This window comes from Solea solea, chromosome 9 (genome assembly GCF_958295425.1).
Source record: "Solea solea chromosome 9, fSolSol10.1, whole genome shotgun sequence".
NCBI classification, from domain to species: Eukaryota; Metazoa; Chordata; class Actinopteri; order Pleuronectiformes; family Soleidae; genus Solea; species Solea solea.
Genome location: NC_081142.1, coordinates 8,081,698 through 8,109,669, shown reverse-complemented (window position 1 = coordinate 8,109,669; position 27,972 = coordinate 8,081,698). Strand labels below are relative to the sequence as shown.

The 27,972-nt window shown below is 40.3% G+C and overlaps 7 protein-coding genes across 9 annotated transcripts; 4 read left to right on the top strand and 3 right to left on the bottom strand.

Moving 5' to 3' along the window:
• Nucleotides 1-165: 165 nt before the first annotated feature.
• On the bottom strand, nucleotides 166-7,104 carry hdgfl2 (HDGF like 2). Its single transcript, XM_058639403.1, has 16 exons — nucleotides 6,854-7,104; nucleotides 5,784-5,860; nucleotides 5,224-5,365; nucleotides 4,937-5,119; nucleotides 4,395-4,517; nucleotides 4,252-4,320; nucleotides 3,969-4,149; nucleotides 3,788-3,872; nucleotides 3,374-3,665; nucleotides 3,130-3,263; nucleotides 2,975-3,042; nucleotides 2,795-2,865; nucleotides 2,610-2,711; nucleotides 2,223-2,376; nucleotides 1,949-2,102; nucleotides 166-1,254 (listed from the first exon to the last, which is right to left on the bottom strand). Exons 1-16 carry the CDS (start codon nucleotides 6,923-6,925, stop codon nucleotides 1,146-1,148), a joined length of 2,016 nt encoding a protein of 671 aa, XP_058495386.1. The 5' UTR covers nucleotides 6,926-7,104; the 3' UTR covers nucleotides 166-1,145.
• Nucleotides 7,105-8,334: 1,230 nt separating this feature from the next.
• On the top strand, nucleotides 8,335-10,854 carry LOC131465555 (fumarate hydratase, mitochondrial). Its single transcript, XM_058638339.1, has one exon. The coding sequence runs from the start codon at nucleotides 8,392-8,394 to the stop codon at nucleotides 9,889-9,891; it is 1,500 nt and encodes a 499-aa protein (XP_058494322.1). The 5' UTR covers nucleotides 8,335-8,391; the 3' UTR covers nucleotides 9,892-10,854.
• LOC131465558 (protein FAM32A-like) lies at nucleotides 10,326-12,655 on the bottom strand. 2 transcript variants are annotated; one of them, XM_058638345.1, is made up of 4 exons: nucleotides 12,499-12,655; nucleotides 12,084-12,242; nucleotides 10,707-10,754; nucleotides 10,326-10,518 (listed from the first exon to the last, which is right to left on the bottom strand). In XM_058638345.1, the coding sequence occupies exons 1-4, from the start codon at nucleotides 12,567-12,569 to the stop codon at nucleotides 10,491-10,493; spliced, it is 306 nt and encodes a 101-aa protein (XP_058494328.1). In that variant the 5' UTR covers nucleotides 12,570-12,655; the 3' UTR covers nucleotides 10,326-10,490. The 2 variants fall into 2 exon arrangements, with proteins under 2 accessions (XP_058494328.1, XP_058494327.1); XM_058638344.1 differs by having other exon boundaries at nucleotides 12,110-12,242.
• Nucleotides 12,656-12,755: 100 nt separating this feature from the next.
• Nucleotides 12,756-14,361, top strand: LOC131465556 (fumarate hydratase, mitochondrial-like). The gene has a single exon (XM_058638340.1). The coding sequence runs from the start codon at nucleotides 12,862-12,864 to the stop codon at nucleotides 14,359-14,361; it is 1,500 nt and encodes a 499-aa protein (XP_058494323.1). The 5' UTR covers nucleotides 12,756-12,861.
• Nucleotides 14,362-14,377: 16 nt separating this feature from the next.
• On the bottom strand, nucleotides 14,378-16,561 carry fam32a (family with sequence similarity 32 member A). The gene is made up of 4 exons (XM_058638346.1): nucleotides 16,408-16,561; nucleotides 15,779-15,926; nucleotides 15,324-15,377; nucleotides 14,378-15,229 (listed from the first exon to the last, which is right to left on the bottom strand). The coding sequence occupies exons 1-4, from the start codon at nucleotides 16,479-16,481 to the stop codon at nucleotides 15,161-15,163; spliced, it is 345 nt and encodes a 114-aa protein (XP_058494329.1). The 5' UTR covers nucleotides 16,482-16,561; the 3' UTR covers nucleotides 14,378-15,160.
• Nucleotides 16,562-16,688: 127 nt separating this feature from the next.
• Nucleotides 16,689-19,467, top strand: mrpl54 (mitochondrial ribosomal protein L54). Its single transcript, XM_058638341.1, has 3 exons — nucleotides 16,689-16,891; nucleotides 18,007-18,163; nucleotides 18,752-19,467. Exons 1-3 carry the CDS (start codon nucleotides 16,765-16,767, stop codon nucleotides 18,882-18,884), a joined length of 417 nt encoding a protein of 138 aa, XP_058494324.1. The 5' UTR covers nucleotides 16,689-16,764; the 3' UTR covers nucleotides 18,885-19,467.
• Nucleotides 19,468-20,227: 760 nt separating this feature from the next.
• malt2 (MALT paracaspase 2) lies at nucleotides 20,228-27,526 on the top strand. 2 transcript variants are annotated; one of them, XM_058638407.1, is made up of 17 exons: nucleotides 20,228-20,446; nucleotides 20,598-20,907; nucleotides 21,673-21,839; nucleotides 21,993-22,120; nucleotides 22,276-22,432; nucleotides 22,524-22,711; nucleotides 23,402-23,498; nucleotides 23,677-23,727; nucleotides 24,046-24,147; nucleotides 24,288-24,491; nucleotides 24,805-24,982; nucleotides 25,090-25,164; nucleotides 25,280-25,407; nucleotides 26,074-26,223; nucleotides 26,343-26,500; nucleotides 26,622-26,759; nucleotides 26,951-27,526. In XM_058638407.1, the coding sequence occupies exons 2-17, from the start codon at nucleotides 20,771-20,773 to the stop codon at nucleotides 27,329-27,331; spliced, it is 2,439 nt and encodes an 812-aa protein (XP_058494390.1). In that variant the 5' UTR covers nucleotides 20,228-20,446; nucleotides 20,598-20,770; the 3' UTR covers nucleotides 27,332-27,526. The 2 variants fall into 2 exon arrangements, with proteins under 2 accessions (XP_058494390.1, XP_058494389.1); XM_058638406.1 differs by having other exon boundaries at nucleotides 20,594-20,907.
• The last annotated feature ends 446 nt before the right edge of the window (nucleotides 27,527-27,972 follow it).

Here is a 27,972-nt window from a genome sequence, read left to right as displayed (position 1 = left end):
AGGCAAGTGCGTTAGATGGAAATGTACCCAGTCATTTAAAAGCCAGCAAGTAAAGTGGTAGGCTATTTGTATACAAACAGAAACAATCATCTGCAGAGTAAGGTTATTGCCAGGAAAGCAAATTAAAGCAGGTTTTACACATCAAGGAATGAAATAGAAACAAAGCCATGCTGAGATTTTTATTCATCTCAACTAAGCAGTAGAAATGCTTTAATTTATATAGCACTAAAAACACCTGTTGTATGCACGTAACAGGATTTGTTAAGCAGGCTGCAGCTAGATGAGATTTCAATTGCTTTTAAAAGGGCAGTTTTCGATCTGTAAATTGATTCCATTTATTATGCAACATACTGAATGTAGACACTACGAGAAGAGTGGGAGGTGTGTAATTCCACAGCAATTAATGATTTAGACAAAAGTGTGGACGCACATTTCTGGAAGCCAGGCTATAAAAAAGTAGGTGGACTTCAGTCGGGGAAGAACAACAAAAAAAAGTTTCAGACTGGATAATTATAATAACAGATAATAAAATACTTAAACATAAAAGATTTACAAACAGTACATCACCACTCTCACAATGCCATACACACAGACAAGAGGCGTTTGTGACACTTTAGGCTTTATAAAAAATAAAAAAAAATATGAAGCCAACAGATGTAAAGGCTGCACAAAATCTTTCCACTCAATTCCATTCAAACTCCCCACAAGAATCCTTTTGATTTTGATCTCATACTAGCCCTGTCTACATTCTTGTAACAGGTGCTAAAACTGTCATCATTCAATCAACATACAGTATGAACAACCAATGTAAGAGTTCATGTGGTAGAACGAACAAAAGTAGCCACGAAGCAGAGGTTTAGGCTGAGGATCCAGGACAGGCCAAGTGTCTTATAAACGAACAAAACTGATTCACACCGTGCCACAAACTATCACACTAATAAGCTTTCCTTTTTGCTGGGATAAATACACAACTGGTGTGAACAAAAGGGCCTTCTGGCTGAATATCATATCGTACAAAATGTCCAAAACATCAACAGTGATGTGACAGGTACTGTAGGGGATACTGGGTGTGTGTTGTATGATGTCAAACAAAGAGGCCACCGTCTTTTTGTGCTTGGTTCACTGCACTGGTGGTTAGAAGTCTTTCAGCTTTCAACTGTAGATGGTTCCGCCTCTGCAGAGATGGAGTTGTCTTCTTCTTCTTCTTCTTCATAGCTGTGTGTCTGTTGTTCAACAGGACTGCTTGGGCTCCGCCTAAAGATAAACAAAAGTCAGTCACAAACCAAACAGTGCTTCAATCACAATAATTACCAGGATGTTAACCAGGGAAGGTCAGGTAAAGATATTCAATGGTTCCATTAAAACAGAAATATGGGATTTTGTCAAACTGTATTTTACTGTGCAGGTATCTACTTTAAATGGATATTTCAGGTTTTTGAATTGTGGTTCTATGGTTTGGTTTGTGATTCTAGGTACTGACATGCTTGAGCGCAGCTGTAGTGCCTGGACTACACATGAGACCAGCAGACACTCACTGTTGTTAATAACATGGCTGCCAGCAAAGACGCAAGGGAAATGATTTTAGCCACTCGTACAAAAAAAGAAGGAAAAAATGAATTAATGCCTGTTTAAGTCAACAATATCCTAAGAATAGGTTTACCCTTATCATGATGTTTGGCTGCTTCATTGTGTCGTTAAGACGGTCCTCAAATGAGTAAACCACACACTCTCTCGCACCAAAGTCCATAGAGAAAACCAGTGTTTTTAATTGGCATGAAAAAAGGAATGCTGGGTAAATCCAAACACTTGGTTATTAACCAAGTGCAATACCTCATACAACCCAACATCAAAAAATCAAAACTATCCCTTTAATACACTTTCAGTGCATATGCCTTAACAGCTGTAACTAAAGCAAAGCATTGTATTTTAATTCAAACTGGATGTTCACCTGTTTGGACTTGAAGTATCATTATCGTCATTATTCTTCTTCCCCTCCTCCTCCTCCTCCTCATCCTCCACCTCCTGGGCAGGTGATTTAGGTTTTTCCTCAACCTCCATATCATCGTTTTTCTGCTCCGATTCCCCGTTCATTGGAGTAGAGTCTAGAAGAGCCAAATTTAGATTCATATAAGAATGCAGGATAAACCGAAATAAGTTTATAAAACCTAATTAAAAAGGTAGGATTTCGATCACGTGCAGTCTAATCCAGTCATTTGTTTTACCTCCATCTTGTGTCTCCTTCCCATTATCTTCCGGTTCCTTGTCTTTTGGAGGTGTAACTGCTGCTTCTGCCTTTCCCACAAAGCGAAGTTTTAACTTGTTGTAGACGTCACTGGCTTTTTCCATGACTGCATTGCTGGCTTTATACCGCCGGATCTAAATTATCAGAAGTAAAAAACCATTAGCGTTAACATGTGTAAGAAGATTTTAACATGACACGTAAGGTGGCAAACTACAGCATCAGACACAGCGATATATATACACCGGTGAGTACAAAAGATAAACATTCACTCCACACAGAAGTCATTGTTAACTTCTGAGGACACTAGTTTCTTTTAGTAATTTCCAGAAAATTAAAACCAATGCTGCAGCGAGACAATTAAATGCACCTTCTTTAATGTGGCAATAACTTCAGCATTCTTATGGAGGATCTGGCTGGTGACTGGAACAGCCTCAAGCTCTGCCAGGGCCTGTAGACACCGATCTATGTCCTAGAAATCACAAAAATACACCAGCGTTCAGTTTTCAAGCCCAAACTAAAAACAGAAAAAAAACTTTTAAACTTGTCACTCACTGGGTTGTCCACTTTGAGCGCAAACTTTATATCTGTGTGGAGTTTCTGTAGCCGCTCTTCTGGTGATGGCTCTGCATTTGGACACACAAAGCAACGGTCACTTTATTTCATTATTATTTTCCTTTTCACTAAAGCAATATTATTGGGGCTTCAGTATGTGTCTGTGTATGAGACACTGACCCTTTTTCTTTTCCACTCTCTTTTCTGGCGGCCTCTCTGGTTTACGTTTGGGTTTTTCAGGCTTAGATCTAAAAGAAAGACAATTCTCAGGTCTTAGCATATTAAGATTTAATAAATGAATATATATTTCAGTCTGTTCAACTTTATGCACTCACCTGGCTCTGGACTTTTCCTCTAATCGTTTTGCTTTCTTCTCTTTTAGCTCTTTCTCCTTTCTTTCTTTTCTCTCCTTCTCCTTCTTTATCCTTGCTTTCTTCTGGTTGTCTGGCTTTTTAGATGGTTTCTTCACCTTTTCATGAGAAAAATAATAAAAAAAAGATTAGAAAAAAAACCAAACAATTGCACTACTTGAATATGCTCTCAGTAAGCAGGTATTTTCCCCCCAGAAACAACTGTTACCTCAGCTTGCGGTGAAGAATCAGAGTCAGAAGGGGCAGGAATCGGAGGTGGAGGTGGTTTCTTAGACTTCTTCAGTGGGTGCTCATCTACACCTTCGTCTGAGCTACCGCTGCTGTCACTGTCACTTGCTTTTTTACTCTTGTCTTTTTTCTTTTTCTCATCCTCTTCCTTCTCCCTCTCACGTAGCCGACGGAGCTCCTCTGCCTCCTCCTTTTTCCTGCGCTCCTCAAGCTCTCGTCTTCGTTCCTCATCGCGTTTCTTCCATTCACTGATGCGGTCAGGTTCACTGTCACTGCGACAAAACAGGGCAACCTATGATGCCTTGTAGACTGGTAAAGTGCAAACTAGAATTCATAATAGTGTATAAATCTGTGGTGTATGAGTGGGTTAACAGAGGCCTTTGAGCATACAGACCTGTCACTGTCGGAGGAAGATGAAGGTGCTCGTTTTGCAGGTGCCGGTTTGGGTTTCCGTGCACGAGGCTTTGGTGCAGGCTTCTCTAAAGGAGAAAAGGGACGATCATGGAGCGCATGTTAATAAAAGCGATATGCTTTTTCTATGGATATACACAAGAGTTCTAACTGGTTTGCTGTACCTTTCTTGCGTGCTTGTGGGCCCTTCCGAGGCGGTGGATCTGATTCTGATTCAGACTTTGAGCCAGACTGAGATTCTGAGCCAGACAGAGCTGGTCTAGGTTTCTCATCCTCTGAATCACTGTCAACTGCTTTCTTCTCTGACCCTGAGGCTGAACCTGAATCCGAGTCTGATGTAGCCTTCTGCAACATGACAGAGAGGAGGGAAATGAGAAGGCACAAAACAATCAAAATCTTCCAAAGCAACAACTTTCAATGTATTCATTAATGAGACAAATGGTTCACCTTTTTCTTTCCCCTGCCTCCAGCTTTCTTTCCACCTCGTCCACCGGTTTTCTTCTCTGGCGTAAAATCCTGTTAGAAAAGTGTGTTAACACTTACAGGTTCTTTAGTCTTAGAATCATACCATGTTATGTATGTGTTATTACCTGGTCACTGTTTTTTCCAGCATCAGACTCTGAGGGTGTGGGTTCTGACTCGGAGGGGGATCCACTCTCCTCTTCATCTCGGTCACTGGACGAGCCTCTGGATTTTTTGGGAGGAGGAGGCCGCTGAAGAGAAAACGCGAGCAAAAGAGAAATATCCTTTCACTCACACACACTCAATTATTTAAAGCTGCAGTGCATACACTGCGATGATATTTGCTGCTGTGTAAATCAAATCACTTCCTGTGTGCAGTGACAGAATGTTGCCGGGCAACACAATATCTATACACTGCTATACTGAACAACACAGAGATTTGTGTGGAGCTTAATCAGCATTGTGTGAGCTCACTTGACAATGGTTTGAACATAAAATAATGTAACATATGATTATATTCAAAAGTTACACACGATAGTTTTAAGGCAAACAAAGTGACAGGTCAAAATTACTTCAGTTATTTGCAGCTCGTATAATTAACACTGGTTATAACCATAAGTTAAGTGGGGTGTTAAGAAAGGGTAGGAAGGGTCAATATGTGAACAACTACCTTGGGAGCTGCTGGCTTTCGCTTCACGCCTCCTCCTCCCCTTTCATGGTCTTCGCTCCCAGAATCTGAGTCAACCTCACTTGCTGAATCTGCTTTCTGAGGAACGGCAACCTCTTCCTCATCTTCATCCAAGTCACTTCCTTTTCCAGCGTTGTTGCCCTCACTGTCAGATGAGCTGGCTGGCTACAATCAAACCATGACAGAAAGATTAATACACAACATCCTGAGTATTTTTTTGGAGTGTAGGGTAAAGCCAAGTTGTGGGTGCCACAGTAGATCTGACTTACTACAGGTGGTGCACTGTAAGAGGCATGTGGATTGTTCTGGATCTCCCATAAACCTTCATTGAATCCCTTCCTTTTGTTGGGCTTTCCGTAGCGCTCTTTGTACTTCTCATAGGAAAAAAGGTCCTTTGCTGCCAGGAATGCTCTGTTAAAAAGGGAGGGATAAAAAAAACTCAATCAACTCTACAAAACAACAATGTCCTGTTGAAATAAAAAGTTGTTGACAGTAAGGAAGTTTCACATTGACTGGAGACATTAAAACAACGGACTGTGCCACCTAGTGGTAGATAAATATACAGCAGGTGCCACCTCGTCAAACTGATAGGTGCCTTACGCTTTTTCAAATACATGAAAACATCGCTCAACAATTGGTCTCCCAAACTGACACAAGTCAATATTTATAGGTAAACCTGCAGAAACGAACCCTAACAAGTATTGGTGTGAGGCAACAAAAACAAAGAAGTCACAGTTTGATGATAAAAAAAAAGAAGCAAATTCAACCGAGTATGACAAAAATTACAAATGTACCAAAAAACAGTAAAGCAATAAAGTGTTTTACTCACGTCTCATGAGTCCCAAAGAAAAATATCGGAATTTTATTGGGAGGAGGTTTAACTGCTCCATCAGCCACATCCTCAATCTGTAAACAAGCAATACTTCATGAAAAGACCAAATGACGAAGGGAGATTTTCTGTGTGGACCTGGGATATTTAACATGATAATACCATGCACTGTTTTATTGCCAAGTCAGTTTTAACATACAAGGAATTTGCTCTAGTGTTGCACTAACAAACACAGTAACACAAAGATAAGATTAAAATGGTTATGGATGAATGACATTTGTGATTAAATTGAGGGAAAACACAACATAGAGCATGTAAATGTAAACCTATAAAGACAGTGATAATCAGTATTATTATTATTACTATTTTTAATAATAACAACAACAATAGTAATAATAATGATAATAATAATAATTACTTTTAATGAAATACAGGCAAATAAATACTTTGATTATTATTTAATCTGGTACTTGTTTTCCTTTATTTAGGATATGTATTAGCCTACAAATGTGTATGTACAAATGTATAGAGGTCAATAGACTACATATAGTATTTCGAAACGTAGGGAACCGTTTTATCAATGACTTATCAAGTAATATTATCGATATTTGTATTATCATTATTATTATTGTATTTTTTTTGTCTTTTAGTGAATTTGACCTAAAACAATGTAGGGGGAACAACTGTTATGGTTATGAAATTGTGAATGTGTTGGCAGTCAATGTGGTTATTTCAATTCATTTAGATTTAAATTTATTAAGTGGATGTGCACATTTGAAGGCGGAAACGTCTTCGTATCGTAGAGAAATGCGCGGTTATGTGGAACGTCATGAAGAAGAAAAAAAAACATCGTTAGCTGTTTGTCTCCATATGCTGTAGATGAGGCTAACAGCATCTTCTGCAGATGCCGCCACTCATGCACTAACTTCGGCCCTTTAAGACTGCTTGTCAGCCCACTGAATTTAAGTTATGTATCTATGTGATGTCCATGTTAGACAGAAGCACAGATACACAGAGAAGCTTCTCCAGCAACCCACCCCCTCCGCCTTCTGCTAGCCTCGCTCACTTACCCTGGCTGGCCAGTGGGGGTATCCCTTCATTTTAGCGAAGACCAGGTCTCCGGCCTGGAAGTTGTGTGGCATTATCCAGCTCCTTTATGCAGCCCAGATGTAAGAATGTCCCGCTGAGCAGCCTTTCTGTGTCTCTCTGCGTTGGCTGTTTTCAGGTCGACACGAAACCTGGAAACGATGGGGGTTAGCTACAAAGCTAACAGTGAGTGAACTAACGTTACCGCGAGAAGATGCAGCGGCGTGAAGACAGATACTAACGCACAAAGTGCTTCCGGTAAAGGCTTACTTCGTGCTTCAAAATAAAGGTCCTCCTATTAGGAAAAAGAGCCACGCAGAAATAAACATATTTGAAATTCAATTTCGATGCAATTAACTGATTTCAGTCTCCACATGACTCAAATCACGCAACTGTTTTCAGTGTTGTGGCTGAAAGCAGTTATTTGAAATCGTGTCATTGATCATTCGGAATGTACTCAGTAATTAAATCCAGTTAAATGAAGTAATGGTGGTCCTCAGATTTTATTCATCCTGTCTTTTTTATGTTAACATGATCAGTTATGTTTTCCTAATGTTTTTATATACACATTTTTTATATTACTATATTACTTTTTTTGTTGCTTCTTTGTTGATTGTCATCCTCTTGTTTTGTGTTCCTCTTTGTTGCTGCAATACTGCAACTTTCCACAGTGTTACAAACAAGAGAAAATACTAATCATCAAACATACTAATATTACTGTCAATATATACATATAGATTATTCTGGGAGTTCACATAGCTACAACGAATACAGTCCAATATTACAATAAAAATAACCTTCAGTTGTTTGTTAAATCTGTTAATTCAACCTGGGTGATAGAGACTTTACTTTGTCACCTAAACACTTAACTTGCATTATGCATTAAAGTGTTTCTGTTATTTAGCCTGTTGTATTATATTTTTTAATAACTTTATTTAAATGCTTTGTACAGTGAGGGGTTTCTCTATGACTATTAATCTTCATAAAAACACATTTAAAAATAGTATTGATTTAAAATTTCTTCCCTGAAAATGATTTCCACACAGGAAGTCTCACAAAACGATACATTTCATTTATGTAACTAATATACCTTATTTTACTGCCAATAATAAATAAACAGAAATGTATATGTACACATTGCCATATTCAATAAATATTTAAATACAATTATGCATATAAACTTAGGTTAGATACATGCTCTGCTTCTCTGCTCTCCTATTGGCTGACGCACGATCGGTTTCCAAACATTTAAAATGACTAAATAATGTAAAGTTACGGTCCTTTATTCTACAAAGCAACGTTGTCGTGGCGGATATGGTATCATGCAATGTTATGGAACACTTTACTGATCCGGATAAAGCAGCCTGATCGTTTCTATCCGATAGGACAACTCGAGCGGAAGTCCCGCCTTCTCTGCTCTCCTATTGGCTGACGCACGATCGGTTTCCGATTCACCCAATGACAGATGACAATGTGGAAGGCAGCGCTGACCTCCCACTGTATTCACCTCTAATGCGGAGCCATGTTTCGGTCTCTGAGACGCGTTCAGCAGTTTAACTGCAAACTCCTGACTTTACAAAGACTCAGCGTCAGCTCTAAAGCCCCTCTCTGCACCTCCAGAATGGCCAGTTCAGAGTACAGGATTGAGCAGGACACGTTTGGGGAGCTCAAGGTCCCAGCTGACAAGTACTACGGTGCCCAGACTGTCAGATCCACCATGAACTTCAAGATTGGAGGACCGAGTGAGAGAATGCCAATCCAAGTGATTAAGGCGTTTGGTATTTTGAAGAAAGCAGCAGCTGAGGTGAACAAAGAATACGGCCTTAACCCAAAAGTAGCAGACGCAATCATCCAGGCTGCAGAAGAGGTTTCAGCTGGTAAACTGGATGATCATTTCCCTCTGGTGGTGTGGCAGACTGGATCTGGAACTCAAACCAACATGAACGTCAATGAGGTCATCAGCAACAGGGCTATTGAGATTATGGGAGGGAAACTGGGCTCTAAAGATCCTGTCCATCCCAATGATCATGTCAACAAGAGTCAGAGCTCCAATGACACCTTCCCGACTGCCATGCACATAGCTGCAGCCACAGAAGTCCACCATGTGCTGCTGCCTGGTCTGCAGACGCTGCATGATGCTCTGGCCGCCAAAGCTGAAGAGTTCAAAGACATCATTAAGATCGGGCGCACACACACTCAGGATGCGGTGCCACTCTCACTTGGTCAGGAGTTTGGCGGTTATGTCCAGCAGGTGAAGTACAGCATTAAGAGAGTTAATGCTGCCATGCCCAGAGTGTACGAGCTGGCGGCTGGAGGCACAGCAGTAGGAACTGGACTCAACACCCGCATAGGCTTCGCTGAGAAAGTAGCTTCCACAGTGTCTTCACTCACGGGCCTGCCTTTTGTCACAGCCCCCAACAAGTTTGAAGCTCTGGCAGCCCACGATGCTCTGGTGGAGCTGAGTGGAGCACTGAACACAGTGGCCGTCAGCATGATGAAGATTGCCAACGACATTCGTTTCCTGGGTTCAGGGCCCCGCTCTGGCCTGGGGGAACTCATCTTACCTGAGAATGAGCCAGGAAGCAGTATCATGCCAGGTAAGGTGAACCCCACCCAGTGTGAGGCCATGACCATGGTGGCAGCCCAGGTGATGGGAAACAATGTCGCAGTCACCATCGGAGGCAGCAATGGACACTTTGAGCTCAATGTCTTCAAACCTATGATCATCAAGAATGTGCTGAACTCTGCACAGCTGCTGGGTGATGCCTCCGTCTCCTTCACCAACAACTGTGTGGTGGGCATCCAGGCCAACACAGAGAGGATCAACAAGCTCATGAATGAGTCTCTCATGTTGGTCACAGCTCTTAACCCACACATTGGTTATGACAAAGCTGCCACCATCGCCAAGACTGCTCACAAGAGGGGGTCGACGCTGAAGGCCATAGCTGTGGAGCTGGGCTACCTGACAGAGGAGCAGTTTGACCAGTGGGTGAAGCCAAGTGAAATGCTGGGGCCAAAATGAACATTCTTAACACCAACTAATTCCCCTTGGACTACTGTACCTTGTCTCCCTTGGTTTACAGTGTGTTTGTCCTGTGTTCCAGTTCGAATGAAAATACACAAGAATTTAAAAAAAAACTCTGGTTTTCTGATATTTTTCTTACATTAGTTTACACACTTGTTTTTCTAACTTATAACGCATCAGCCAACATTCTTATTCCATCATTAGGGATGAAAGAGAAAGAAGCATGTACAATCCGTTTTCTTTATAATAATACTCTATATGTACTTATACAGCACTTGTCAAAATGAAATGACAGTGATTCACAAATAAAACCATTCATACTTAACAAATAAAACCATAAGTTAAATTTGAAGAACCGAAAACATACTGGAAGCCAGTTTAAAGAGGCTAAAATAGAACCAGAAATAATAAGATGAACAAATGCAGGCTGGTCAAGGTTTAAATATGTATTGATATGATAATGTATACAAAAAAAAGCACATTTATAAATGAAAAAATATGTTATGTACAAGTTTTGAGTACAAGTTGTAAAAGGTGAACATTTCCTCCTCTTCTATTTGGTCCAGCTGACCTTGGGAATATCATAGTGCTCTCTGTCAGGGTGTCCAGGCGACAGTTGAAACCCTATAGACAAATGAAACAATAGGAGATATGTTAGTTTATTCTGAAGTCAAAACCTGAGCGTGTTCTGTGTGCAACTCGGGGAAAAATGTTGACTGTATGTCAGTCACCCAAATTCCTATATTAACTTTAATAATTGTGTTGTTTTATGAGTTTGAATGATTCTCTGCAAGGTCTGATGCCATATTTACCTCAACGTGGTCTTTGTGTCTTTGAAGCTTTGTTTCATGATCCACCTGCTGTAAGTAAAGAGACAAATAGACAAATAAATGTCTACAACATTGTGCACAATCGCTGTGACTTAAAAGTACAATAAAATCCTCTTCACATACAACTGAATGATGACTACAGTCAACCCAAACTCAGAAATATGGGTCTGGTCTTGAAGATCAAAAATAAAACAATGATCCTGTGTGTGACATTTAGGAAGAAATTGAATATACTACCCATAAGTATGCTTCAGTAAGTGTTTAAAATAATACATTTTTTTAATTATAGTAGGATTAGAATAAGCTATTTATGTGTACTTTAGGCAACAGTCTTGCCATCTTGAGCCGCCACGTTTGCACAGATCCAAGACAAACCGGCCAGAGCCATGGTTCTCAAACTGTGGCTATGTGTACCACCAGTGGTACATAAGCTTCCTCTGGTGGTACTTGGAGGAAAATCAGAAATACGGTTCCAAGAGCTGAGGAATTTTGACAGGAGGGTGTAGAAAATTAAACAAATAACAAAAGAATTTAATGAATTCATCTGCCTCCTGTGAAAAGTCTGCAGCTGACTTTGCTCAGTTTATTTACACCACTGTATTTTAATGTCGGTGATAATGGTGTTCATTTGAGAGATCAATATTTTCTCAAGTGGTTCTTACTATAAAAAAAAAAGAAAACGGCAGAGAGTGTGGGATAGTTCCCTGACACACTTGAGAGTAGGAGGAGAGAGCAGAGAATTCCTCCCTATGTTGTCATCAACAGTCTCGCCATTAGGTGAAACTGAGCCTTACATACTGGACCTTTAAAACAAACATGAACAATGTGTACAATATGTGTTGATTTTTAACATTATCCCACAGTTCTGTTCAGCAGACATGTTTACAAGTGAATATAGTTGGCTTTTTCTCACTGGTGTTTACCGTATAACTTGTACTTTGGTACAGTAGGAAAGTCAAAGAAAAAAAATGAACTTGTTGCCCCATAAAGATAACCCGAGTGTTAATGTTAAACTACAATAATATAGGTTTATGTGGTTAGGCCTGAAATGTGTGTTTACCATATGATTATGGCATTTTCTATCCAACATGTATCTGTATTTATTTTATTTCTGTTGTGTACTATTTTAAATCGGTGTAGTTTGTTCTAATATCACCTCCCCTGTGTCTGCATGTTAATCAGTGGTAAGCCTATTAATTCATTAAAAAGTGGACTTTCATACTGATGTGACATAATGACGGATGGTGGTTGTTGTCTCTAACAACCAGATTGTTTTTGACTAATAAGCTGGGAAGGTTGAGGTCTGACACTTTTCAGCAGATTTCAACGATTCAAACATTTACCATTAAGTAAACTGACCTGGTTTTCCCCCGCTGACAACTTACCCTCTTTGCTTGCATCTTTTCAAAGGCTATTTGTGCCGGTATTCTTTTGCCAGCCTTCTCAGTTTTCGCCTCCTCATCGTTTTGACTGGTCACAACCTGCTTCAAGCATAGTGTGCTCCCTTTATCCTTCTTCCTAAAAAATATATGTAACAACAGTTCATTAGCACTGGCACTGCGGCCACAAATGAGCAGATATTTTCTAGTGTAAAATAATGTTTTCACAGCAGTTGTTAAGAAAAAAAAAAAAATCTAAAAAATTTAAGATGTACATTTTAGCAAACAGGTTAACATAAGCCTCGCTTAAATAAAGCAGTTTTAATCATTTGTGTATTTTTCTGCACATTTAAACTTGTCTTTCACTGAAATATACCAATTAACACAAAACTCACCCTTTCCCAGCTAAAACGTTACCAACACCTTTTAATGTCTGGACTAGCATATTCTGAGATTTTAGAGTCATTCTCCATCTTTTGTTTTACTGTAAGGCCACAAACATAGTCATGCAAGTACTGCTCCCAGTCAGGTTGAAAGGAAATTATTTTGTATTTTACGTCACCTGAAATGTTGTGTTACCGCCTTCTGCTGGATAAATTATCTGTTATTTCTTCTCCTTGCTTTGAGGCTACATCAGACATGCATCATTCCAGGACTTTGAAGTGAAGGATTTCAAAGCCATTCTGTAACCCAATGTTCTTTGAGCAGAATTCAGGCAAGTCTTTGGTTGATAAAGTGCTATCATGTCTTAAGAAGCCATGTTTCGATCTCTGAGACGTGTTCAACAGTTTAACTGCTACCTCCTGATTATGCATAGCCGCAGTGTCAGCTCTAAAGCCCCTCTCTGCACCCCCAGAATGGCCAGTTCAGAGTACAGGATTGAGCAGGACACGTTCGGTGAGCTCAAGGTCCCAGCTGACAAGTACTACGGTGCCCAGACTGTCAGATCCACCAATAACTTCAAGATAGGAGGACCCAATGAGAGAATGCCAATCCAAGTGATCAAGGCGTTTGGTTTTTTGAAGAAAGCAGCAGCTGAGGTGAACAAAAAGTTTGGCCTTCCCCCAAACATAGCAGACGCAATCATCCAGGCTGCAGAAGAGGTTTCAGCTGGTAAACTGGATGATCATTTCCCCCTGGTGGTGTGGCAGACTGGATCTGGGACTCAAACCAACATGAACGTCAATGAGGTAATCAGCAACAGGGCTATAGAGATCTTGGGGGGGAAACTGGGCTCTAAAGATCCTGTCCATCCCAATGATCATGTCAACAAGTGTCAGAGCTCCAATGACACCTTCCCAACTGCCATGCACATAGCTGCAGCCATAGAAGTCCACCATGTGCTGCTGCCTGGTCTGCAGACGCTGCATGATGCTCTGGCCGCCAAAGTTGAAGAGTTCAAAGACATCATTAAGATCGGGCGCACACACACTCAGGATGCGGTGCCACTCTCACTTGGTCAGGAGTTTGGCGGTTATGTCCAGCAGGTGAAGTACAGCATTAAGAGAGTAAATGCTGCCATGCCCAGAGTGTACGAGCTGGCGGCTGGAGGCACAGCAGTAGGAACTGGACTCAACACCCGCATAGGCTTCGCTGAGAAAGTAGCTTCCAAAGTTTCTTCACTCACAAGCCTGCCTTTTGTGACAGCCCCCAACAAGTTTGAAGCTCTGGCAGCCCACGATGCTCTGGTGGAGCTGAGTGGAGCACTGAACACAGTGGCCGTCAGCATGATGAAGATTGCCAACGACATTCGTTTCCTGGGTTCAGGGCCCCGCTCTGGCCTGGGGGAACTCATCTTACCGGAGAATGAGCCAGGAAGCAGTATCATGCCAGGTAAGGTGAACCCCACCCAGTGTGAGGCCATGACCATGGTGGCAGCCCAGGTGATGGGAAACCATGTCGCAGTCACCATCGGAGGCAGCAATGGACACTTTGAGCTCAATGTCTTCAAACCTATGATCATCAAGAATGTGCTGAACTCTGCACAGCTGCTGGGTGATGCCTCCGTCTCCTTCGCCAACAACTGTGTGGTGGGCATCCAGGCCAACACAGAGAGGATCAAAAAGCACATGAATGAGTCTCTCATGTTGGTCACAGCTCTTAACCCACACATTGGTTATGACAAAGCTGCCACCATCGCCAAGACTGCTCACAAGAGGGGGTCTACGCTGAAGGCCATAGCTGTGGAGATGGGCTTCCTGACAGAGGAGCAGTTCGACCAGTGGGTGAAGCCAAGTGAAATGCTGGGGCCAAAGTAACACTCACAACAAAATGTTCACTACAAAACAGAGACATTTATTTCAACAAGAGGTTCTGTACAATTATATGAGCAAACCCTCTCTTACGGTGTAATAATATTTTTGTTGTTGTTTGATGCAGCCTGTTACAGGTGTTACCAAGTTTACTCCAAAGAAACATAGGGAAAAAAAAAATATAAAGTTTTGTCACATCTGCACAAACCTGGGCTAAGAGTATGTGTGTTTTTTAAACTGGCTTTGCAATAAGGTATTTAAAACCTTATTACCAGAGTATAACACTACACTAAACTTCACATAATTGTGTTTGATACTTCAGCTGGGCTTGTCACTCCGTTTCATCAACAATGCAGTGCTTTGTCGAATCACTTGTTGCTATAGTTTTGGAACTTCCAACTGTTCAAGTGTCACATGTGCCAATCCCATATTTCAGTGGACTACAGTACCTTGTCCTGTGTTCCAGTTCTGATGACAATATAAGAATTCTAAAGCATATCTTCAGTTTTCTTTAGATTACTTACACCCTAGTATTTAATAAAAAAAAACCTGATACATACAAAGTCATAAAATGATGTCACCAGGAATAAACTACACAGTGTATTAGATAAAAGAAAGCATATACAAATTGTATTTCCTCATTTTCTTTATTCTTCTTCCGAAATGGCAATAAAAATAATAAATGAATGCCACTAAACAAACTGTAATTGTAATTGTACAAGATTAGCAAAGAACAGATACACATTTCAAGATTTTTGTCCAAAATAAAAGAAAAGAAAAAGAAAAGTGAACATGTCCTCCTCTTCTATTTGGTCCAGCTGACCTTGGGAATATCATAATGCTCCGTCAGGGTGTCCAGATGGCGATTAAAATCCTGTAGACAAATGAAACAACAGTAGACATATTAGGTTTTGCCAAAATTTCTCTGGTAAAACATTAAAGCATTCTGTGTGCAACTTGATACATACCTCGACTCTGTGTTTGTGCGTCTTTGAAGCTTTGTTTAAAATCCTCTCCATTTGCTGTAGGGAAAGAGATAGAGACAACGTCACATGTAGAAAGCTGAACATCATCACTGTCAGTTTAGTTACACTCTCTTGATCAGTATGGAACTGAATAACTAACTATATTCAACACATATTCAATTACAAAAGTGTGTTGTGGTCCTGTAGTTACATATGGCCTGGATAAACTGCAAAATAAAACTAACATCATAATAGTAAATAGTTTAAATACCAACTACCTCCTGTATGTCAATGTATACTGAACACATAAGGAATGTTTATGTACAACATACGTTGACTTTGGCTTAGATTTTGGATGGTTGATGTCACAAACTACCACCATGATGAGAAAAATGTACTTGATTTGATTCCTACGACCATTTATTAGCCCCCAGTTATAGCTGAAAAAAAAAACTTACCCTCTTCTCTTGCATCTTGTCAAAAGCCATTTGTGCTGGTGTCCTTTTGTCAACATAGGCTTTCTGGGTTTTCACCTCCTCGTCATTTTGATTGGTCATGCTGAGCTGCTCCAAGCGATGTTTACTCTCTTTATCCTTCTTCTTCTTCCTAAAAGACATATAGTAATAGTTAGCTGATACGTCATGCACACGCACTATGTTCAAGCCGTTGGGGATTTTGTCCTATTGAGCTCATGTACATCTTATGTACTTAAATTAAAATCAGTTGCTTTGTAAGGTGACTGTATGACAAAATCTAAGACATAGTTCAATTCCTCGGCCTTGTGTGGTTTATTTGTGAAGTAGCTAATGCTATCTAGCTAATGCCAGCTAAACGTAACCACATAGGCCACATCTAAAACAGTGACTATACTCTGTAATACTCTGTAATACTTTGTTTTACTGCGTTTATTTTCACACATGTATTCGACCAAATCATGCTTAATTACAATAACTGACTCTAAATTCTTTGTGATAGCAAACAAACCAGCATCAACCTCGCATAACCACAGCAGGGTTGTGTCAGTTGTGACAGAGTATTCAAAACATACTTAAAATACAAATACGTTGCCAAAGACAACAAAACTCACTTTTTCCCAGCTGAAACGCTTCCAACGCCTTTTAATTTCAGGGAACTTTTCTGGACAGTTGCGTACTCCGACATTTTGGATACGTTTTTCTTTTTGGTGGAGCCGTTCTTCTTCTACTTTTGTTTTGCCACTGTAGCGTCACAAACACTAACGGTCACACGCGTGCTGCCACCTGCCGGGCTAAAAGGATATGCAAAGCCCCGTGTCAGCCATTTTGCAGTGTATCTTCCCGTCCAGAGGGGGTACAGTATATTATTTTCACAAAAGTCACACACAACTCAGCGGAAGACGGAAGTCGTAAGAAGCTATGAATGTCAAACTATAGCATGGTTGAGTCCTGAGTAACCTAACATAAACATGTCTAGTTACAGTCTATTTAGAATAGTAGCGCTGACAAAATGCATCACAACCAGCCCTACAACGGCGCTTTGCAGGGTGAACGTGACAAACAGACTAAAGACACGTGGATATGCGAAGAAAGTCGGTGAGTCAAGAAGGACATCTGTGTTCATCTGTAAAATCTCTGTGTTCTTCTCTGCCAGTTTGAAATTGTAACGGTGGGTGAAACGTGTCCAATGTATCGACTGTTTACACTAATGATTGGCAAATTAAGCGTTTGTGATGCAGTCGGAAGCGTCAGTTACAGTGACCTCTCCTCGCTAAGTACAGGTCTGCAAGCTAGTTGGTGGAAAGGATCCTTTTTTAATTACACACACACACACACCTCAGTGATCAGGGGTGGAAAAACTGCTTCACTTTTGAATAAAATATATTTTGTTCTGAAGCATCTTTGCTTTGATCACCCTTGGATTTTAAAGTTTTGTTGCAAATTGAAAATTATTTGACGCACACACACACACACACACACACACACTAAGACTGAACATGTGTGTGTTGTGTTATTGAGAAAATGTGTAACTATGGCAGGGGCTGATTATGTGGGATAGGGGACAGAGCTTTTTATTGAAGTTTCAGTGTTGCACTGCCCTCACTAGTGCACACTAATATGTACTCTTAAAAATAAAACAAAAAACACTTAAAAGGATCTGTAATAGATGGCAAATGAAAGCTCTTTTTGTCAAGCAATAATACACCATTTATAAACCATTCCTTCAATATTAAATACCTGTCTAAATCACCTGTGAGCCACACTAAATGATAATGTATTTTTGTTAACACAGTGCCAGTCGCAGAACTTGTAGTGTCAATGACAACATGCTGGTAATTGGAGCTGCAACTAAAGATTATTTTCATAATTGCTTAATCTGTCGATTATTTTCTCGATTAATTGTTTGGTTCATAAAATGTCAGAAAACCTTAAAAAATGTTGATCGTGTTAAGTCAAACCTGGAAATGATGATGTTCTCAAATGTCTTGTTTTGTCCATAAACCAAAATGATTCACTTTTAATGATTTATTTGTTATCCAGAGCAAAGAAATTAAGAAAATACTCACATTTAAGAAGCTTAAACAATCGGAAATATTGTTTTAACCATGAAAAAAGCTTTGAATTGATTATCAAAATAATAGTCGATTAATTTAGTAATCGATTAATTGTTTCAGGTCTATGGTAATAGAATCTTTCCTCTTGTCTTTCAGTGGCCAAAGGAAAGGGTAAAGGTATGGTCAAGGAGGAGCTGCAAGGTCCAGAAGTGTGTAAAGACACTGTCAAACTTACTTCTCATGCAGTAGGGGCCAACATCTTTAAACAAGGAGATGACCCCAAACTGAAGCCTCCTGAGGAATATCCAGAGTGGTGAGAGCACATGTTTCTGCCCTTATTATGATTTAGTACAAACAGTTACGATTGTGTCTCTCTTCAGTGAATGTTTTGTGTGTGTTTTGCCTATTACATATCAATGCTATTTATTTTTAAATGTACACATATTCTCATATCATGCCTTTCCTCTCACTATGTTGCTTTCCCTACCTGCAGAGAGGAAAAACACTGTAGCTCTAGCATCTATGGGAATCACACACAGAAAATCCTAACAGAAACACATTGAAAGGAGGGAGGCTGAATAGATGGTTCAGTCGACCAGCAACTCCTTTGTTCCTACAAACTAAAAGATAAAGCAGTGAACATACGCTTATGCTACATCCACACAACTCTGTTTTTGTTTGTAACTGCATAAATTCTGCTCTGGATATGCCTGTTTTTTGGACATTCACCACCTTTTAACTTGTCATGCATTTGACAGCACTTAACAGTGGATTTTCTTTTGTTTTTGAGTGGATTTCGATGTTTTTGAGAACTTTTTGAGGCAACCTGCTGAATTCTAGGTGTAGAGCAAGGTCAGCATTGACTGTGTCGAATACCATACAAATATTCTTTTTTTATCAGGTTGTTCCAGCTGAACCTGGGAGAGCCCAAGAAGCTGCCAGAGCTGGAGCCAGACACCTGGGAATACTGGAAGCGTCTGAGGAAGGAAAACATTTGGCGTTCCAACAGACTGCAAAAAGGGAAGACGTTTTGAACAATCACTGGACTGCCAGTGGGCAGCTCTTGTCCTGGGCAGCCATGTGCTTTGGACTCTAATGAACTGAATTTCTGTGACATGTGACATCGGCATGTCCACATCACATGTCTAGTTCCTTAATTAAATATTATTAGACCCTTTACCACGTGCCATTCATCTAGTAGGTTGCCTGAAAACATGCAGCACACACAGTCCTTTATCTGCATTGGCCTTCCGGGAACAGTGTTTGGAAGCTGAAAGCATGAAACTCTTGCTGATTTAGGCTTTTAAGTTCAATGTGTTGTGACATTGTATTATCATCCATCCTGAGTGATGTGTTCACATGTGGACAGTGCTATGTACAGGTCAGAAAGTCCCCAATTCATCTTAGGGTCCAGGTCCACTCATCAAAAAACACATTCAGATAAAGCTTGAGCTAATTTCCTCCCACCTGTTGCAGTTTCATACTATTTTAACACTTCTCAGCACCACTATGTTGATGTATTTATAGCTATAACTACACCATTAACATTTCCTTTTTTTTTGAGGGTGGACACATCCGTACCTTCAGACTCATTAAAGTTTTTTCCTGGAGGACAGACATGATATCTCTATGTATTTGCACACTGGGTATGGATGAGAGATCCAATCACAAGTGGATGCATCCAGGACACATGTTAATGCCATTTGTGAACTGTCATGCTAGTGTTGTCCACTTCTGATAGGATCTCAGGACGGATGTTAATAACAGGTTTGAATGCGGCTTATATGACACCACCAGAAATCAGTTAGGGTGAATATGTCACATAACCCCAGCCTCAAAGGCCCAGTGTGTAAGACTTGGTGACATATAATGGTGATACTGCAGATTGTAACAAACGGAAGACTCCTGCTCATCCCTGTCTAAGTGCGTCAAGGAGCTATGGTGGCCTTCTCATACTGGAAAGTTTGCATTCAAACTAGTAAATACATGGCAGCATAAGATGCCAGCCTCCATAAAGCTACAGTTTTTATTTGAAAGCAATTATACTAACATACTTATTGGCAGTGGTTTAAATTTCTGTGAATAAACCCTCCATAATGTCACAAACTGTACAAAAACTGAACATGTACCAAAAGGTTAATTGTGTCGCTCCTGTTATTAAAGGGATATTCTGAGAATTCAGAAATGCAGTGTTAACTGTAATTGATGCAGGCCTATCACATTGTACGTTGGGAATGATCTAATGATATTTACACAAATCATGTTTCCCCCCCCCCCCCCCCCTGCGTTTTAGTTATTCTAAAATGTTAATAAAAATTCAAACAAAAGTTGCCAAATGTTCTTGTTAAGTTGTTATCAGTGAACTGCAATTAACGGTTAATGCACAAGTTTTGGATTGACGTCCAGGTACACGTTTTTTGCACTGATAATTCCCTTCTACGATACATTCGTGGTTGCTGTGACAACGCTTCATGCAAATGACTGAGGGGTGTTCGAAATGAGGAACCGAAAAGATCTGGGGAACTAAATCATGTAAGAGTGGAAGAGAGAGGTGAATGCACCAGAAACATGTTATCTCCTCATACAACCGTCGTCGGTAAGTCCAAACTTTTTCTTCGATAAAGCTGTAGAATGAGAAAAGTCATGACGGAAGTGTCGCGTCACACCTCGATTATGTTAGTTTCGTTTTAAAGCTTTTTTGTCTCACATGATGAATTGTCATGTGCTGTGTTTATGTGTTCAGACAGATATCCATCAATCTGACCACCACGGGAAACCCCCAGCTTTCTGAGGGGAATACAACTGTGTGTCAGGAACACGAGTGGGACGTTCATTCGCCAATAAACTCGCTGTTGGTGTCAGTGAAATAATCTCGTTATATGTCCACTTAATCTCCGGGAGCCTCAAACTGTATGTACATATGGAGGGTTGTAAAATAAGCGTCGGCTCTCTGAGTGAAGACGTCCTGAACAGGCTGGCAAAGATGTTGGATAACGCCACCTGCGGGTGGAGGCAGCTGGCCAGCGCCGCGTCCGAGCAACCGAGTCTCCGCTGCAGGTGAGTCATTGAAGGCACCACGCTGAAAGCAATCGGCGGTTACAGCTCAATTTACGTGAATTATTCCTTAAATACATTTAATTTGACCACGTATTGTATTACACGGATTCTCTTCAATAATAATGCAACAGGTGCAAAAGTTAAAGGTTTAGATTATACTTTATTGATCTCACACTGGGGAAATGCACACGTTACAGCCGTTAAATGACAGAATAGATATACAACACAATCGAAATGGAACAAAAAACTATAAATTATAACAAAAATATGTCTGTCAACCTGTGTCCATAATCTCAATCTTTGAGTATTTTACAGTAAACCCACAAGAGGGTGACCTGAAAACTGTGATGTAGTATTGAAGTCCGCACACTATCCAAGACCAAGTCATCATGACCCAGATCAGAGTGTACAAGAGATCAAGATGTGACCAAGACTTTAAGGGACAAATCAAATTTTTAAGACAAATCAAATCTTATTAGATGTGCAAAAACACAACGTACATGATATCAAGGTAATTTACATAGTATGGGGTGGGAATCACAGGGCACCTCATGATACGATACGATACGATATGATACAAGATCCACATGAATGTTTTAGTGGTTTATGAAAGCAAACAACATATCTCCTTGTCTCTTTAAAAGACTTGTGGCTCTTGTCTCCATGAGCCTCACGTGTAAACCTTTGTGTAAAGGTATGTCATTTTGGACCTCAGACTGTCACTTCCTCTTCTGACTGTGGTCACTGTACTCCCTTCCCCTGCAGTGAAAGTGAGCTGACCAGCTGCTCACTCCAGGTGCTGAGCGCCACAGGCAGCCCTGGACGCACACTCCTGGCTCGACTGGCCGATCGCTCCTGCTCCCTGGACTTCTTGTGCCACTGTCTAAGGAAGTTGGACCACCTGGAGGCTGTGCAGTACCTCACCACCATAGGTATAAAATAAGCAAATGTGATGAATATGGGTTTATTTCTCACAGTAGAAACAAGTATGGGATTTACAAACTCCACAGGTTTGAGGTTCCGAAAAATGATGCAGAATGATTTTGACTCTCTCCTTCTTTCTCTGTGTGTTTGTGTGTTTATAGCCGAGATGATGCGGATCACAGTGCAGCCACAGTCTCAGCAGGCTAGAGTAGGGAGTAGGGTGGTATTGAGCTGCAGAGCCACTGGTCCCCCTGACCTCAGCTACCAGTGGTTCCGAGGCAAAGAGGAGGTCAGTCCAATAAAGTTCTAGTCAAACTCTGACTTTTGTGGAGTGTTTTTGCCTTTTATTCGTAGTGTAAATCTTCCACCTTTACATCATATTGATGTCAGTTTGGAAGTAAAATAAAATAAAATGATTATACATGATTTATCTTCTTGTTTTAGATTTCAGATGAGACTGGATGTACACCAGAGTTGGTTCTTTGTCCTCTAGGCCCAGGTCACCAGGGTCACTATATCTGTAGGGTCAACCATGGAGAAAAATACATCTTCTCTCAGTGGGTCCATGTTCGCTTGGTTGACTCTGCAGATTCTAGTCCAGGTATAGCTCCTCTCTTCCTCTCTTCTCCCTGTTTCACTTCTTTTATCATGTTTCCTGACATATAATGCTTGGTTAAATCTCACCGTTCCAGGCTGCAGCAGCACTCTGTTTCCTGGGTCAGCGAGTGGGCTGAGCATCATCCACCAACCTCAGCCCCAAACTTTGTCTGAGGGCGACGCTCTTCTCCTGGAGTGCAAAGCAAAGTCCAACCCTCCTGCCCAGTATGAGTGGTACCGTAATGCAGAACCCCTGTCAGAACACAAGACAAGTTCACTTAGAGTAAGAATATTTTTAGAGTCAGCCTCGTAGGGCGTATAACAATAATTGTTTTAGAAAATGCTTTTCGTATTATAGGTAAGATTTAGTTGAAATTTCCTTTTGGCAGAAGTGGAATAGTCATAGAAAAGACCTCATAGGAATTTTTTTTCAATGTACAATCATTTTCATTACCACAAAATTAGCCATTTACACCACTAACAGGTCGTCTCTCTGGAGACTTCCATCTTTTTAATGAAAAAACTATACACATTTTGAGTTTTAATAATACCTGAAGGCTAGAATAAATTCTCCTACATGCTTGGGAGGTAATGATGAGTTGAGAGATATTCAGCTGTCAACAGATGTAAATCCTACACACTGTACCTTTAAAACTTTGAATACAAAAAGGGAATCAGTAACAAAAATAATCTATTTTACATTTAAAATGGGACATGTTGAGCCTTACTGTTCTTGTTTGTTGCTGATCTGAGACCTTTTGTCAGTTTACTGAGTTGACGTAAGTTTGCCTTTCACAATAGAAAGTGGGGCAAACTGTTTGAATGTCATCATCCTGTTGGCTAAGTTTGTTCAGTATGTGAATAATTTGACTAGATATTTGTTTAAAATGTTAACAATGAGTGCATGTGTTTTCGGTCTCTGTGCGAATAGCATAACGTTTGCAGGTGATGCGTATCATTGTCTTTCCTGCAGATCCCGTGTGTGACCACAGCACACAGAGGAGAGTACAGATGTAAGGTGTTCAATTTCTATCATGAGATTTGGAGTGACACAGCAACAGTCACTGTTGGTGAGACTCATGGACATAATATTTATTTATATTTATTGTATTGAAAATGTATGGAGGAGAAATCAAAGATATATCGATGTTAAAATTCTTATGATGATTGTATGATTATGCAAATATGAGCACAGACATTGGAAACATTACGGCACTAAACATGTTCTCATTTTGTATTTTAATGCAGGCCCCACTTCCATCACTGATGCACCCTGGGTAGAAGCTCATCGTGGCCCAGGTATGTTGTTGGAGTTCACGTTAAAATTTAAATATACGGGCTGAAAAAAGGAAGCAGGGTTGGGTTTTAGTTCCTGTGCTATGTGTTGGAACATTTCGTAACACTTTACGATTCCTGTTTTAAAGCACGCTGCTCATAAATAAAAGAGTGTTAGGTAGCCTTACTTTGTGTGCATTAAAGCAGTTCATCTAATACTGGGTATGAGTGTGTGTTCAAGTTTGTTAAGCATAGACTGTGTGGAAGTGCTGTAGGAAAGACAATACAAATAAAGCATCAAAGATTGTGATGTAATAGCAGTTATTCTTTTCATGTTTCAAGTGTCACCGGGCTCGCAGGAAATCCACAGGTCAACTTGTGGACCGGGAATGAATCCACTAAAACAGAGAGTCAGTCAGCCCCCAACAGCCAAACGTTTACATGGTGAACCTTCTCCAAACAAATGCTTAAATAATACTCATTAGTTACAATAGAGTGTTTAGTATTTGCAGTATTTAATTGTGTGCAATACGTAACATATTTGGTGAGAGGGTTTTCAGTGATGTCCTGTCTCGTCCCCACAGCAACAGACAAAGTCGCTTTGCTGATTGGCAACATGAACTACCTCTACCACACTCAGCTGTGTGCTCCAATCGCTGATGTCCATGAGTTGACCAACTTCCTCAGACAAATGGACTTCAAGGTGGTGTCCTTGCTTGACCTCAACTGGCAGGAGATGCACAGTGCAGTGACAGAGTTCCTCTTGCTGCTTGACAAGGGAGTCTATGGTTTGTTTTGAAGTTTTTCTACACGTTTAAAGGCTGCACAGCTTGTGACTCCGCAGATACAAATGAAAGTAATGCTTTTGTTTACAGTAGTACAGGCAGAGTAGGGCTGAAGGTGATTTAAACGTTTTTCATATCTGTGCCAGTACATAATCAGACTTATTACTTATATAATAATCTTTCAGTCCATTACTTGAATGTAATCATGCTTTTTTTTCTCTCTTGTTATTAAATTGATAAATAAATTGCTTTATTATAATACAATACAATGATTCCTTTAAAGAAAACTTTAAAAATATTGTCCTTCCTTATTCAGGATTGCTATACTTTGCTGGTCATGGTTATGAGAACTACGGCAACAGTTTCATGGTTCCCATCGATGCGCCGGCCTCCTACACGTCAGAGCACTGCCTGTGTGTTCAGAATATACTCACAAGGATGCAGGAGAAAGAGACTGGTCTCAACGTGTTCCTGCTGGACATGTGTCGCAAAAGGTATCAGTGTTTATTTTAATGAATGAATTAACCTCCTTGTTTCTTTTCATTTCATTCACTCGAACAAATGCTTTATGGTATGTTGTTTTTTTTTCTTTCTTTTATAGAAATCCAAATGATGATGTCATTGTCCAGCCTGGACTTCTGAAGGTCACAGCAAATATAGTATTTGGTTATGCGACGTAAGTTGTAAACACAGTTGTTAGGCATGATACTAGCATCACAACTTTGAATTAGGTAATATTCCTCTTACTTTCACCCTTAAGGCACCACTAATGTGTATGTGGTGGTGTTTAGATGTGTAGATGCTGAGGCATATGAAGTGAAGAGGCAAAACGTGTCCAATGGGATCTTCATAAACTTCCTCAAACAGCGAGTTTGTGAAGACGAGAAGGTTACAGTCATGCTGGACAGAGTGGCTGAAGGTATGTAGAGCAAACATATGACATTTCTGTCCTACTATAGATTTGCACCAAGTTACAAAATCAGTCTCAGTGAAGAGGTCTAGATGGTGTGGTGCCAGGAAATTGTTTGTTTCATTCATTCATTGTCTACCGCTTTATCCTCCACATGAGGGTCGCAGGGCTGCTGGTGCCAATCCCATCTGACATAGAGTGGACAGGTCACCAGTCCATCGCAGGGCCTTGTTTGTGTTATTGCGAGTTAATACGTTTCAAGCTGTTTAAAGGAATCATGTCTTTAATCAATTTGGTCAGATTGTGCACAGTTGGTTCTGAGTTTCAGCCGTGGATACATTGACACACATCCCTAGTTTTAAGAGTGTAGTTATTTATATTTATATACCTTTTTATGTAGTGTATTATTATGGATTTATTTGTGCTTTTGGTATCATTGTATTATATTGGTTTTCTATGTATTGGTTTGATTTTTCTCTTTTTCTCTTATTGGACTCTGAGTCTGTGACAGAGTCTTAATTTAGTTGAGTTGAGTTGAATTGGAACAATCGCCCAGAATTTCTGACCAAATCAAACCTGAATCTACAACCATCTACTGTGGTGTTGTTATTTATTACTTCCATATGGTGCATTAATTACTAACTTTGTGTATTAAAAGTTGCTTTTTCTGACCAGACATGGGCCGTTGTGTAATCACACGAGGGAGACAAGCTCTGGAGCTACGCAGTAATCTGTCCGAACGACGCTGCCTCACTGACCAGATACAGACCTCTGAATGTTCTGCATCCTTTTCTGCTCGTAACCTGCAGTGGGCTGTTGCTCATGGTACTCCTTTTTTTTGTTTATCAGATTAACCTAAGTGTTAAAATGTATTGTAGGCTACTTTAAATCAAATGATTCTTTGAAGTATAGCTAACCTACTGTGTGACTGTCTGTCTTCATAGTCCTACCTACGAGCCGCTACCTGCAGTTTGATTGTGGGGTGACCGTTCAGCTTGGGTATGCTGCAGAGTTCTCAAACGTCATGGTCATTTACACTCGGATACTCGAGAAGCCCGCAGACATTGTTTCCTGCTGTGCTCAGCTCTCTGACTTCCCTGGGGTTTGTTTGTAGTTACTTATGCAGACTTGAGATTTTAAAGATACATATTGTTACTCATAACAATGTGTGTGGGAATATTTCACTAATGTTTCACAATGCACTCAATGTTTTTTTTTGGCAGGATGTGGAAATTGATCTGAAGAAGAGTAACCAGGAAACTCTACTTGAAGCTGGCAGTTTATTACTGATCAAGGAAAACCTCCCTTTGCCAGAGGTTCCCAGTCTTTACTCTCGTATCCGTGGCCTGCAGAGACTTAGGGTCAGACACTGGCTAATTTACTTCTACTATTTCTGTCCAAAATCACCTAAGTAGGAATTTGCAAATACTAACTGAGTCAGAAATATGACTTTAATCTACCTTTAATAGTGCATTCAAAACGGTTAAACAATTAGGACTATATTTCAGTGTTATACAATATTTTGATGCTTAATTGTCTTTTATCTTTACAGAGTGAGCTCACATTCACCATCTGCCTTCATTATACCTATTCCAACATGGATGAAGAAATACTGGAAAGAAAGTCAGTAACAGTTGGCAAACCACTGGTCTCCAAACTCAACCTCCATGAACCACGACCACCTCGGGCCTGCTCTTCATCCTCATCTTTCAGCCTTGACTCCTTCGATGTTCCTGAGTGCTCGTCCATCACCAAGGACTTCACCTCTGTTGACTCAAACACATGGCCATATCATTCACAAAGTGCCAGAGGGTCTTCCACCAATGACTCTGCAGCTTCATCCACGAGTCCCAATATGCCAGAGGAGACTGACTGCCACGAACTGGGTGATACGCTTAATCCTCCTGCCAAAGCTTTCCCCACAGTCAGGTAGATTTACAATAAATGTACATAGACATTATAAACTTGATTTGAACGTTATGATACATCAACTAGCATTTAATGTAGAAAACAAACATTTTACAATAGATTGACACATTGTAAGACATTAATCTATAGCTCAAGTTTAGTATGTACCCTGTTTGTATGGAAAAAAAGTGGAAAGATTAAACATAATCTTTGGTTTCTTGATTGTTTGATACGTTATTCTGACCCTCAAAATAACAGTGTCTTAAGATATTTAAACACTGATAATGAAAGTGCAGCACCTAGCACTTGGGCTTCAATTGACTCAACATCATATGCATGACAGATTACCTTGCATATCCTCTCTCTTATTGGCACAACTCTCTTTAGGCATGCAGATGTAGTTATCAGTATCAATATATCTGGGGGGAGGATGAAAGGGGACGTGGTAAAGAACTTCAGGCTGTGATGGACATCTCTGAACTGTGAGTGAGAGCTTCAATTTGTGGACAGCATTACACCTCTCAGTGTACAGCTGACTAGAAATGAGTTATTCCCCTTTGTGTTAAATCTCAGATAATTTCACACTTCACAATATATTTATTATTTCAGATTCAGATAGATTATTGACCACACAGCCGAAACTTGTGGAATTTGTTAGACACCATA

Bases quoted from the DNA above. Each gene is read 5' to 3' on its own strand.
- hdgfl2 (XM_058639403.1), bottom strand. From the start codon at position 6,925: ATGCCACACAACTTCCAGGCCGGAGACCTGGTCTTCGCTAAAATGAAG. The intron at 5,861-6,853 runs GTAAGTGAGCGA...GCTTGTTTACAG, and splicing joins ACCCCCACTGGCCAGCCAGG to ATTGAGGATGTGGCTGATGG. The intron at 2,712-2,794 runs GTGAGTGACAAG...TGTGATTTCTAG, and splicing joins CGCTCAAAGTGGACAACCCA to GACATAGATCGGTGTCTACA.
- LOC131465555 (XM_058638339.1), top strand. From the start codon at position 8,392: ATGTTTCGGTCTCTGAGACGCGTTCAGCAGTTTAACTGCAAACTCCTG.
- LOC131465558 (XM_058638344.1), bottom strand. From the start codon at position 12,569: ATGACTCTAAAATCTCAGAATATGCTAGTCCAGACATTAAAAGGTGTT. The intron at 12,243-12,498 runs GTGAGTTTTGTG...TATATTTTTTAG, and splicing joins AACGTTTTAGCTGGGAAAGG to GAAGAAGGATAAAGGGAGCA. The intron at 10,755-12,109 runs GTAAGTTGTCAG...CTTTACTTACAG, and splicing joins AAAAGATGCAAGCAAAGAGG to CAGGTGGATCATGAAACAAA.
- LOC131465556 (XM_058638340.1), top strand. From the start codon at position 12,862: ATGTTTCGATCTCTGAGACGTGTTCAACAGTTTAACTGCTACCTCCTG.
- fam32a (XM_058638346.1), bottom strand. From the start codon at position 16,481: ATGTCGGAGTACGCAACTGTCCAGAAAAGTTCCCTGAAATTAAAAGGC. The intron at 15,927-16,407 runs GTGAGTTTTGTT...TATGTCTTTTAG, and splicing joins AGCGTTTCAGCTGGGAAAAA to GAAGAAGAAGAAGGATAAAG. The intron at 15,378-15,778 runs GTAAGTTTTTTT...CTTTCCCTACAG, and splicing joins ACAAGATGCAAGAGAAGAGG to CAAATGGAGAGGATTTTAAA.
- mrpl54 (XM_058638341.1), top strand. From the start codon at position 16,765: ATGTCTAGTTACAGTCTATTTAGAATAGTAGCGCTGACAAAATGCATC. The intron at 16,892-18,006 runs GTGAGTCAAGAA...CTTGTCTTTCAG, and splicing joins TGGATATGCGAAGAAAGTCG to TGGCCAAAGGAAAGGGTAAA. The intron at 18,164-18,751 runs GTGAGAGCACAT...TTTTTTTATCAG, and splicing joins CCTGAGGAATATCCAGAGTG to GTTGTTCCAGCTGAACCTGG.
- malt2 (XM_058638407.1), top strand. From the start codon at position 20,771: ATGGAGGGTTGTAAAATAAGCGTCGGCTCTCTGAGTGAAGACGTCCTG. The intron at 22,121-22,275 runs GTCAGTCCAATA...TTCTTGTTTTAG, and splicing joins GGTTCCGAGGCAAAGAGGAG to ATTTCAGATGAGACTGGATG. The intron at 26,760-26,950 runs GTCAGACACTGG...TTATCTTTACAG, and splicing joins GTGGCCTGCAGAGACTTAGG to AGTGAGCTCACATTCACCAT.